Source organism: Astatotilapia calliptera, chromosome 2 (genome assembly GCF_900246225.1).
Source record: "Astatotilapia calliptera chromosome 2, fAstCal1.2, whole genome shotgun sequence".
In the NCBI taxonomy this organism is placed as follows: Eukaryota; Metazoa; Chordata; class Actinopteri; order Cichliformes; family Cichlidae; genus Astatotilapia; species Astatotilapia calliptera.
Genome location: NC_039303.1, coordinates 9,869,380 through 9,881,618, shown reverse-complemented (window position 1 = coordinate 9,881,618; position 12,239 = coordinate 9,869,380). Strand labels below are relative to the sequence as shown.

Genomic DNA, 12,239 nt, shown 5'->3' with positions numbered 1-12,239 from the left:
CAGACGGAGACTAGAGCAGAATGGACGCACCTGGGAGCACAGCTGAACACAACTAACTGATGAGATAGGGGAGGCAGAGCTGAACATCACACACACGAGCCGAGGGATTGTAAAAAGTAGCACACACACACTGAGGTGTGTGAACTTGACACAGGGACCGACAACAAACAGACATGACAGACAAAGGTATGACACACAGAGAAATGATCCCGGGAACACAACTGACTTCCAAAAGAGATGCTGATGACAAGACAGAGACGAGACAAGAACTAGAAATGTGAATAACCAAATTATTCTTCCCACTGATTCTTCATGGCCACACTGGTGCTGGTGCTTTAATTCCAGGTCCAGCAGACTGAAAAGTGTGCCACCGCTTTTATTCTTCAACACAACACACTAAAACTTTGGCTGTGAATGATGAAGGTGGAGTGATCTGAATGTGGGGCTCGGACATGGACAGAAGTCATGGATAGTTAGTCATGGACTCCCTCCTCTGTGCCCTCTGTAGAACAGAATGAGCTGCTCATGCATCCTTCATCCATCATCATCAAAACCAAATAGAAACAAATCATCTAACAGCTTCCATGCAGAGGAGAAGAGCTGTTTATGCTTAAGGCTCATATCTAAGAAAACACACTTACAATGAAGAACAAAATAAATTCATGCAGCTTTGGTGCAGATGAGATCACTTCTCACTTTGTCACAGGTCTTTATACAGACAAACTAAAAACATCTCCTGATTCAGTAGCTTGTAGGACCTCCTTTAAAACCAGCAGATTGAAAGGAGATCACAGGTGTCTCAGTTACTGCCAGAACTGGATCCTGATTCCAGACTATTTTATTTTATCATTCACATGTTTGTTTCTTAAGTTTTCTTGTGTTCCATAAAAATGCCTGGCTCCCCATCCTCTACTGGGAAAATGGGATCTAGATAAGACTGCTTTGTGGATGCGATCCCCCACACTGTTGTTTTTCCTGCTGCCAGCAGATGGAGACAAACTTTAACTTCATGTTCTCTGTTTTTAGTCAGGCTTAGTTTCTGTAGTGGAAATAATAAGTGTGATTATATGCTATGACTATGACATGTATGCACATATGATTCGTTCGGTAAAATAAATTAAACAGTGTTCATGTTGTACCTCTCTCCTAACCCACTCCATACTTACTGGTGATTTGAACAAAATTTTTTAAAATTGGATTCATTGCTCCATCAGACCCGTTGCCACTGATCTTCAGATGGGTTTGTTGTGGAATTTGACATACTGCAGCCCCTTCTCCCTTTTCCCTTTCATTAAGAATGACTTCCTGACAGCCTGATGAGACTTCAGTGATCAGTAGATGGATTACCTGAAGGTCAAGATGCTTCTCTCAAGTCCTGTGTCAATCTTTTTAAAGACACACTGCACACCATGCTGAGATATGCCAGTGTAACAGGGCGGCCCTTAGCGGCTGGAAACACAGTGAGATGGACCAATAAATATAGTAAGGGTGTCCTCTTCCTTACAGCCAGCTAATAGTTTTTTAGGATTCGCCTTGTCGTTTCAAAAATACAATTTTATGCTGTCAAACTGTCTAATCTTTGATATTTTTCATAGATGTAACCAAAGGAATGGAACAAATGATATATTTTATGACAGGCTGCCTAAAGACACAGTTTAAAATTAGCTCTTTGCTAAGTTGTGTGTAGACACAACACTGATTCATTTCGTTATCTGCCTTTTTTATGTTTGAATGACTCATAGGTGAGCATTGAAGTTGCTTATAAACAAACCAAAAACATTGCTCTAAAATGGTCTAGTACAGGAGGTGTACTGAAAATGAATGAAAGAGGAGCCAATGTCCAAAGAAAAGCATTGACAGTTCTTCAGAAAGTATGAAGAAATACTGCTCAAGAAGGTCTGGACGCTTGGAAGCAAAAAATAAAAAAAATGATGGGCGGCTTAAAACTTTTTAAACAGTTCTGTAATTAGTGAAGTTAAAAAAGTGAAATAAAATATTTCAAGTGCAAGTGTTCCTAAAAAGTTCCTCGTCTAGCTATTAAGTAGCGTGAATTCTTTTGATGTTACAAAAGTACACATTATTTTGAAGATCACAGGAACTTTTCCAAAACTGGTCTTATTTTGAAATGTCTTACCGGAAGTTACGTCTTCGCTCCGTGTTGTTGGGCCGTGGCGCTGAAAGGAGCGCTCCCAGCCGCAGGGGTGGATGGCAAGGAGCCGGAAGAAAGAGAAGTCAGAATAAAAGGACGTAAAGCAGAAAAGAAGAAGAAGACTAGGAGGAGGAGAGGAACGAGGAGAGGGAGAAGTCCAGAAGAGGAGAAGAAGTGAGGAGCTGGTGGAGTGACTCAGTGTGATTTCTTTAACAGCTGCAGCGGCTGTCAGTCAAACACGAACAGACCCGCCAGGTGGGCTCAGGCCCCGCCCCTTCAGGTAAACCCTCAACTGTTTCTGCTGTTACAGAAGTCCTTAAATATCAAAGTAATAATAAGTAATCAAAGTAACAGTGGAGTTCCGCTGAGTGGAAAAATTACTTTAATGTGTGTGTAAGTATGAGCGGGAGTAGACACGTGTAGAGACTTTGTACTGAGAGGAAGGACGATTTAAAAGTATTTTTTACAGTTTTGTATGAAGTACTGCAGTAATTACCAGTGAGTGTGTGTGTGTGTGTGTGTGTGTGTGTGTGTGTGTTTGTGTGTGTGAGAGAGAGAGAGAGAGAGAGAGAGCGAGAGAGAATGGGATCAGTGAGCATAAGCAGCTTTCCTAAAAGCATGAAGTATTTGCTCACTTCCTATCAGGCTGCCGGTGTTGTGCTGCATTCTGTGACCGGATCAACTGCGTTCCTGCCTGCTGCTCATGTTTCCATCACTTCATGCTCAAAAAGCAAAGTCAGTGATGCTCTTCATCAGTCAGAGATCCACCTCCAAAACGAACAAGAAAAACACATCTGATTTCAGTTATGACGAGCTGTTTGTACTAACGTCATAAAACAAAAAGTCTTTCTAGAAGTCAAATGAAACAAATGTCCCGAAGTCAGAGCCAGTGTTGTGTCAAAAAGTGATTGTCTGCCAAAAACTGATTGTTTGTATTTAAACTGCTATAAATAACTTGTTGGTCTATAATATGTGAAACATATGTCAAATGTATCCCTCATGAATGATATCAAGTCATCTTGAGCAACAAACAACATTCCTGTAACAAGGTAGAAGCCGCAATCAGTTTTTGGCAGTGACTTTTTTGTATCCTTTATTTATGCAGTTAAAAAAATTCTTGTTGACTTTAAAAAGATCTCTTTCAAGAGTAATCGGGCCAAGGGGACAGCTGAAATTGCAACAAATGCAAAAATAGTTCTGTAAACATATTTTAAGTGGACAAAAGGGAGCTGATTGATTATAATGTAAGTACAATAACACAGGTATTTTTTTTTATTTTATATACACCCCTTTGTAATACCTGTTCACCAAAGTCTATTTAGCAACATATATAATGATATTACACATAAAAAAAAAAACACACGGAAACATTGGAAATCAGTTTTTGGCACAACACCTGTCTGCAGAGCATCTCAGTTGAGCATGGCTAAAAACCAGTAAACAGGCAGAATTATATTAATAAATCAACCAGCAGAGGGTGCTCTATAGGTTGGCTAAGTTTGTAGTTTTGCATTAAATTAGACAAGAGCCACTAGCACTTCTTCCTGGTGCCTTACAGTGGTTGCTAGAGGTTGCTGGCCGTTTTGGGGTGATATTGGTTGCAAACAGGGTGCTGCACCAGAAAAACTCCTTTTAATTGCTGTGGTTACTAGGAAGTTGCCATAGTCACCCATATTTTGCGTGCAAGGTTGCCACTTGTCTGCAAACACTCACTAACTAACCACTAGCAGTAGTGCAAACCAAACAGGAAACAGATAACTTTCAAAGTAAAGGTTGGGCCTCATTGCCAGACACATTCCACAAGACATGAATGACTTTTACTTTGAAGGCACAGTCTTTGTTTTAACTAACTTAGCTAGCAGCTGTCAAATGTTTGCAAACAAGATGGCATCTTCCACCCAAACTACAGGCAACTGCAGCAATCTGTCAGCAACCAAAGCAGTTTCACCTTGCAACAGCAACTTTCTGCAACCACTTGTAAATCAATCAGAGAATATTGATTTTTCCTTTGCAGCCTGGGATTGCCATGGCGTAACTGTTCACGCTGATGGATAAACATCATATACATGACTTCCACACAGAGAGGTGACAGTGTCTGTTGTTTCTGTTAGATGAAATAACATGGAGTCACTCATAAATATCTCACAGTTGTAAGTCATTACCAAAGGATAGAGCAACAGGAGTAAAATAAGCTTAATGAGTAGTAGGCTCAAACTGTCATAAACCTCTGACGTGCTTGAGGGTTTGGCTTTGGGTTGGGCCTTCGGGGGCAGTGCAGTGAGCTGTGAGAATGCCAAAACTTTTCCAAGTCAAACAAACATTTAGATAACAAGACATATTGGCCAAAGCTGCTGCCGCAAACATGAATCATTTCATGCTCACTCAGATGACAAGCAGTATGCTGTGGGACCGACACGGTGAACTCTAAAAGCGGTCACACCTGCAGCGGAGCAGCCCCAACTGAAACAAGTCACGTGCAGACCATCGCTTGTTTTTTCTTCAGCACTTAAAATGCTTGCATTACGTTCCTGGAAGCAGCGCTTAGGCTTTTAGATCAGCACTGTCTCAGCTTTTCCAGTTAGCACGCTCTGAACACACACCAATACTTAAATAGCATGAGAGGAAATACAGGCATGAGACACACCACTGCTGAAAGGAATTTGTCCTAGGTGAAGAATTTCCCATGAACGTCTTCTTTAGCATTGCTTGGATCCTTTCCCCCCCTGTTGAACACTTAATTTGATTTCAAGCAATTTTCTTTTCTCACCCTTTAGTGTCATGCAGATCTAACCTTTTCAGCTTTCTTACTCTTCCTGCCAGTCTAATATTAGCCTGGTAGTTTCATCTGGAACTGGATCCAAAACCTGACATGTACAAAACAGCATTGAGGGAAAAGCTCCCCCCAGAAGCTAAATGTCTTTTAAAATGGCCACAGAGCACTCTTGCTTTAAATCTGTGGTTTTTAAGGGTTTCCAACCTATCTCACACTTTAGTGTTAGCCATTGTCCCATGATGACGATTGCATCAAGCACACTCTGAATCAGCGCAGTTAGATCAGTTTCCGTACAATGACCCACAAAATCCCAAGCAGGTGTTCATAAACAGCTGACACTAAGTGTGACAACACAATAGAATTTGTTTTAAAAAAAGATCTTCAGTCTGTCACAGTGATTCTCAGAAAGTTATGAAAAAAAACAAACACACTATTCTGAAGCATTTTAAAAATATTACACATTAAACAAAGTGAAGTAACTTAAATGAATGGTAAGTCAACAAAAGTGAAAGTTGGGAGAATCAGGATTGTGAGAGGTGCAAGGAAGAAAAACAAAGAACTAACTCAGAGCAAGTACTAGCAACAGCTTTATAGACTGGAAAACCCAGTCAGCCCTGCCCTCCAGGTAGCTGAAACACCTACAGAGGAAAGGGAAGGCATTAAATGATGGGATCGGTCAGACTAAATTAAAGGAAAGGAAAATCTCTGAACTTAGTGCTTCTTTGAATGAATTCAAGTCTCTGGAGTGTGAATCAGCGCTGACACCAAATGCCGCACCACTGCTTACACAAACTAAATGTCAAATACCTCGAACTGGAAGCACATGCTCTACAAACACTGTCAGACAAAGGCAGAATGTGGGGAACCTTTACCATCTTCCCCTTTCAGCTGTTTGAATAAAATGAGTCTAGTAGTCAATAGAAAATTAAAGGGCAGCTGGTTTTCCTATCTGAAACCCGTTTAACTGAAAGCCAACAGTCCATACAGGACGCGGCCTCCTTCCAAACTCATTGAAGGCTGTCTGGAAAAATCCATGAATATAACAGCAGTCAGTAACATGCATGATCTGCACAGCACAGGTCTGCAGTTAAGCTGAACTGGATATTCCACAAATACGTGTGGGCTGACCTGCCACATGAGAAGGTCATGCCACGCTTACCGCTACTCTAGTTTGGCTTTCCCCCTTCATATCTGTGTGTATAGAGATGCAGAGATATGGATTGTCATTTAGATGTTTTGCTTCCCTGGACCTGAACCACTTCCTGTAATTAGGTCCCATTGCTTTAGAACTCATCAGATTTGTGCTTATTTTGGTGCTTTTCTTCAGTAGAAGAAGGATTCAGGTCCTCCACTGCGGGAAAAAAACCATAAAACGTGTTTTTAGAGCTTCACGCATCATGGTGCTCTGCTCCTGGACCACCAACGGGTGAATAAAGAGTCGAACACACATTTTAGACTATATACAAACACGTGACTTCAGTAAAAGAAGAAAGAATGGAAAAATAATTATTTACAGGTTTGGTCCTATTTGATTTTTATTTCTCAGTAGAGAAAAAACTTTTAGCATTCTCAGCTGAATTTTAAAATGATGATCCACAGACTGTATACCTTCATATACATATACAGTAGGCACTATACTGTACATTAAGACACTGACTACGCTTGCCATTGCACGCACAACAAAATCCACACCCAAAGCAAAGCTGATGTTTCTCTAAACAGGAAAATGTTCAACTGTCAGCCCAGCACTTAGAAATAACAATACAACTCTCTTTTTTTCTGTCCGCTTGCAGCACGCTCTTACTATTTATGGATTCTTTTCTCTTTAAATGGTTTTTAGTTTTACAAATTAAAGCATGAACTTCGAAATAGAACCAATAGAATTTCATCACCAACCCCAGGGCTTTAAAAAAAGACAGAAAAAAAATGCAGTTCTTCTAATGTCCACTAGAGGCTACAGCATAGACGCCCATGTTATTCTTGATTACAGCGTGCTTCAAAAGGGGTGTGGCCTCTTTGGCTGACCTGCAGAAAGGCTGTATCCCAATTCAGGGTCTGCAGCCTTAAAGGCCGCATTTTAAGGCCAATTACGTCACCGCGACGCGATGAAGGCTGTCCCAATTCGAAGGCTGCTCGAAATGCGTCCCTTAAATGAGATACAGCCATAGTTCACAGAAGTGGCTGCAGCTGCTAGCTGTCTGCTAGGCTTCACCTCAGCTAATTGGAGACCTCAGGGCCATGTTTGTGCTGTTAGAGCCTTTTGTTGTCATTTTAATAATTATTATTATTATCTAGCCAACAATATGGCTGCTGTGTGCGTAATCGTACTAACAGACCATTCAGTAAGTCCATTTCTAAACTTAAACTTTTATTTAGATGTTACTGTGCAGTAATTAGCAGGTATGTGTCTGTGTGATGCTGTTGTACTGTTTGTGAATGCAGCTTGACAGTCAAGCTAGCTAGCATAACATAACACTCCACCCTGTCATACAGATATGGTCTATATGCTATCTCTGAGGTTGAAGACAAATACTAAAACTAATGAGTGGCATTAAGGTGGGTATAGTCATCTTTTATTTACAGTCTATATAAGGTAAACACTCAGAAAGTAAGCAAATCAATTTTAAAAAATCATTTAATAAATAAATGAGTTTGAGGAACCTTGGCTGTCCACATGATTTTACTGCATACAGGTGATATTGCATATTTCAACACAAACTGATGTGTATCTGAATGTGTAACTGGTTTACTTTGAATTTGTGTCCCTGCATTTCTTCTCCTGCTGGCTATGTTTTCTTTTTTCCAAATGCAGCCTTTATTTATACTCCTTGTCTGGAAAAAGGCACTTAGTCTAGATTTGAAATTCTCAGAATCCAGTTTGATGGTTTACCGCCAAACGTCTCCTCACAAACATCATTAAACTCAATTTCCTTCCTCCGTCTTTCTTTTTGCAGGATGAATGGAAGCGGCTCAGCAGGAAATCCCAGCTCTGCCTCGTCTTGCTCACTTCCTGCCCACGCTAACGAGGGGACGCTGAAGACAGAGTCTCCGAAGAAGGACCACCAGAGCAGAGAGTCTGCCAGTGTGCCTGGGTCACAGAAGAACCAGAGGCCAGGAGGGAACAAACAGGCTAAAGAGAAAACAGACCGGCGGGATCCTCACACGGAGAAAACCTCAGAAAATACTCCAGAGACAAACAGGCTAAAGGCTAAAGATTCAACTTCTTCAAAAAATGAATCAAAACCAGATCGACCACAACCAGAAAACCTCTTTCCAGACCAAACCGAACTAGATCCTCTTCCTGAATCAACAGATTCTGGTTTGGGGGCAGATCAGAGGAACCTTGGAGATTCTGTCAGACCAAAACATGAACAAGAACCGGGTGACTCTCAGGACTGTCAAAACCACAAAGATCTTTTTTGTGCAGATCAGAAAACTAAAGATGAGAAAAGAAACTCATTTATAACTTTGCTAACAGATGAAAAGGATGTCCAGAATAAGCTCCATATTTCTGAGTCCATAGAGGAGAAAAAACCTGAGAGGCTTCAGCATTTCCAAGATCCTCCTCACCTAAACACCCACAAGTCTCCTCCCCCTTCTCCTGCAGACCAGAAAAGACACTTGGATCCTCCAGCTAAAAGATCCGCCCTGGCTCCACCAGCTCCACCTCTCACCATTGAGGCTTTCTGTGACCAGATGCAGCCCGGCCCTGCAGGTTTTCCTTCCGGGGAGCCCAAACTGTGCGGCTTCCTGATGAAGCAGGGTGGGCCTCTGAGGGCCTGGAAGCAGCGCTGGTTCACTTACGAGGAGAAGAAGAACCAGCTGTTCTACTACCGCACACCAAACGACGTGATGCCGCTCGGGTGGGTGGAGCTCAGCGGTGCCACCTTCACCTACCCACTGAAGTCAGAGCCGGGTACCTTCCAAATTAAGACACCTGAACGGACTTTCATACTGAAGGTAGGAGGCCAAATGTTGCTTAAAGCATTTTTGGATTTGAGTCGCAAGTGTTTGGAGTCTCTTAATCCACCTGCACCCTCTCCAGGCTGTGACCGAGGAGCTGATGCTCTATTGGCTGCAGCAACTACAGGTGAAGCGCTGGCAGCACCGAATGATGTCCATGTGCTCAGACCCAACAAACAACAACAACAACACTGCAGGTGAGAAACCAGCGCGAGCTGCTGCTCGAGCTTCTACATGGAACGCTGAGACATGAACTTAACTGTTTTAAAGTTTCTCCAGGATGTAGTTACAGCGAGCAACAATAAAAGTTTATTTAAAACAAAAGCCCTGAACACTGACAGAAGATCTGCTTCGTCTAATCTTATTTTGAAAATATCAGTAAATTACAGTTTGGTGAGCTTCAACCACCGTCCACTAGAGGCTCCAGCAGACCCCATAGTGCAGGGGTGGGCAACTCCAGGCCTTGAGGGCCGGTGTCCCTGCAGGTTTTAGATGTGTCCTTGAACCAACACAGCTGATTTAAATGGCTAAATTAGCTCCTGCAGTTCTCCAGAGGCCTGGTAATGAACTAATCATGTGATTCAGGTGTGTTGACCCAAGGTGAGATCTAAAACCTGCAGGACACCGGCCCTCGGGGCCTGGAATTGCCCACCCCTGCCATAGTGAGTCACTCCTGAAAGAAAAACATGTTTACAGCCTGATTTTTAAAAAGGGGGCGTATCCGTTTATGACTGCCAGGTGGCTGTAGCTAGTAGTATTCACCTCAGCTAATTGGAGTCCCTGAACTGGACCTGTGGACTGCGTTTGTGCTGTGGGAGCCTTTTTAATGCTAACAGATATTATTAATTTCGTTAACTCATAATTTGCATCATAACTTTCGTCAGGACGAATTTGGCAGCGATCCAATCTGAATCAACTTTTGATTTAGTCTCCTAGTCTGATGATGTTCAGTTGACTAAAACTAGTGATGGGCAGATGAAGCCTCATGAAGCATTGAAGCTTTTCATCCAATTGGTTCACCCCAGCGCAAAGCTTCTTGAAGCTTCATTTGCTCTAGTAGGACACCTACTGGACGTAAAGATATTAGTTGGCATGAATTTGAAGAGTGTGGCCTTTTGCACACAGCCTGTAAATGTCAACAACAAAAGGAGTGTGTAAAACATGTATATTGTATTGATGGCAGTATACTGTGTATATTTATAGTGGCAGTATGAAAAATGATTATTTGGAAATGCTTGAAATGGAAATGATCATTTACTGTGAGGTGAGGTGTGGTTGGGGTGTGGACAGTGGTTGTGCTTTTGTAACGTTGAGGTATGGACAGCTACACACTGAGGCGTCAGTCCTGCCCATATTTTATTCAGTAAAAACTAAATTTTCACTGCTTTTATAACCTTTAGTGGGGAGAACATAGCTAGGATTTAATGATTTAACAAATCTTTTGAATCCTTTGTCCTCCACAATGCTAAATGGCTGGGAGTCCTCAATCACCATGCTAACCAGGTCTTCATCTATTTGAGATTGTTCTCCTGAGGAAAGACAATAAAGACAAAGCACAAATATAAATATCACACACGTAACTTATTACAGCTGTATAATATTGTTATATCATTTAGTAACATTACTGCATGCTATATTATCATGACATTTGATGGCTCACCTGGTCCTGCTCCACAATCGGTGTTCCCCTTATTCTCATGCAAAGCTCTGTAGTGCCTAAGCATGGATGAGGTGTTGTTGTTATATCCCAGCTCCCTGGCACAGAGCAAACACTTCACCTTGTACAAAAGTCAAGACAGCTTAACATATATTGTATTGCACCATCAGTATTATGAAAATACATCTTCTGTAGAAATTTACATACCTTGTTGGGAGGAATAAGATCAAAATGTTCCCACACAGGGGAGGACATCCTGCTCTTCTTAGCTGGCTCCATTCTCTCCTGACTTTCTCTCCTCACTCTCATAAACCTCCAAACTGTCTCCAAACTCTCACTAACTGCAACTCTCCATCAAACACCCACATTTTGAATGAAGTCTGAGGGGTTTATATCGCTGTCATATCTCGCGGCAAAGTTCGAACCACTTCATGAACCAGTCACGTGGTACAGCCGGGCAGCGAGGCTTCGGACGTCATCATTTTCAGCTCCTCCCATAAATGAAGCAAGCCTCGATACGCGCATCGCGGAAACGCTCCCTCCATTACTCGACACAAGCTTCGAAGCCTCGATACAGAACGTCACATCACTAACTAAAACTAAACTTTCAGCATTTGCTGTCCAAATGAGTTGTGGTCCCAGAAGAAGTCTGATCTCTGTGTCTGTGTGATGCACCTGTACAGTGTATGCCTCTCATCCACACGTGGTCACTTCTAGCTCTATTAATGTTGAGGCTTCAGAATGCAGAAGCTACAAAGCTGTGAGTTTCCCATCTCATTTTTATACCCAGTCTGTGGTTGAAACAGACTTTCAGTCTCTAACTTGCTTTTCCCGTGACTCTCACCAGAAGCTTCTTCAGACCTTTTGTCTTTATCGGCCCTCTCATGTTCATGTTTGGTCTCTCATGTTCAGGAAGTGAGTGACTGCTGTGGTTTATCTTCCTCTTCCTCCTTTGTGTCCCAGCAAGAATTGGGAAATCCTTCCATGAGGCATGGGAGGGGCTCAGACTGACTCACTGTTCCCTGAAAGTCTAAAATTGCGTCAGAATAAAGGATCGAGCGAGTCATTTAGCATGCACTGACTGGTTTTGTTCCTCTTTTCATAGAAATATTTCAGGTTATACTTTTGTCACAGAGAAGAAGCTGCTTTTCCTTTCATTGTGTCTTCATATATGTGGCTGTTTTTCTTTTGTTTAGGTCAGCATGAAGGAGTTTACAGGGTCTCTCTCTGTGCTTCTTACACCCTTATCATCCTAATTAGGACCTGAGTTTGGAGATGGAGATCATCAAAATCCCAGCAGGGCCATTAAAAATTAAGCAGAGGAGCAGGTGGGGAAATTCACCGCTCCCTCCCCACTGAAAGGCACTAAACATGAATCCAGTCTGGTTTTATTTCTCTGTGCATTATGTCGGGATTCACTGATCAGCTTTTAGTTGAACATCCTCTTGTACAGACAGCCTACGGGCAGTTATCCGTCAGTGTTAAGCAGGCAGAGACTAGCTGAAGCTAAGCACAGCATTCCTATGACAGCAGTGGTAAACACAGTCATGCTGTGTTTAGGTGCAATGCTGGACAGCCTCCAACTGACAGATGAGGTTAAAATTGGTGACAGTGTTCACTGACTCAAACTAATTGAAAATATTAAGCACTCTGATGAGCTCTTTCAGCCTTTTGAGTTTCTGTGTTTGATCAAATAA

The 12,239-nt window shown here is 42.1% G+C and overlaps 1 protein-coding gene across 2 annotated transcripts in view; it reads left to right on the top strand.

Moving 5' to 3' along the window:
• The first annotated feature begins 2,140 nt into the window (after positions 1–2,140).
• The window catches only part of LOC113031719 (TBC1 domain family member 2A-like), a 31,237-nt gene continuing 21,138 nt past the window's right edge, over positions 2,141–12,239 (top strand). Inside the window, exons 1-3 of one of the 2 annotated variants that reach the window (XM_026184076.1) lie at positions 2,141–2,429; positions 7,877–8,882; positions 8,968–9,082. In XM_026184076.1, coding sequence (XP_026039861.1) covers positions 7,878–8,882; positions 8,968–9,082 — 1,120 coding nt within the window. In that variant the 5' untranslated portion in view covers positions 2,141–2,429; position 7,877. Of the gene's footprint in view, positions 2,430–2,816; positions 2,885–7,876; positions 8,883–8,967; positions 9,083–12,239 lie in introns of those variants that run through there. The other variant, XM_026184067.1, reaches the window with a different exon arrangement.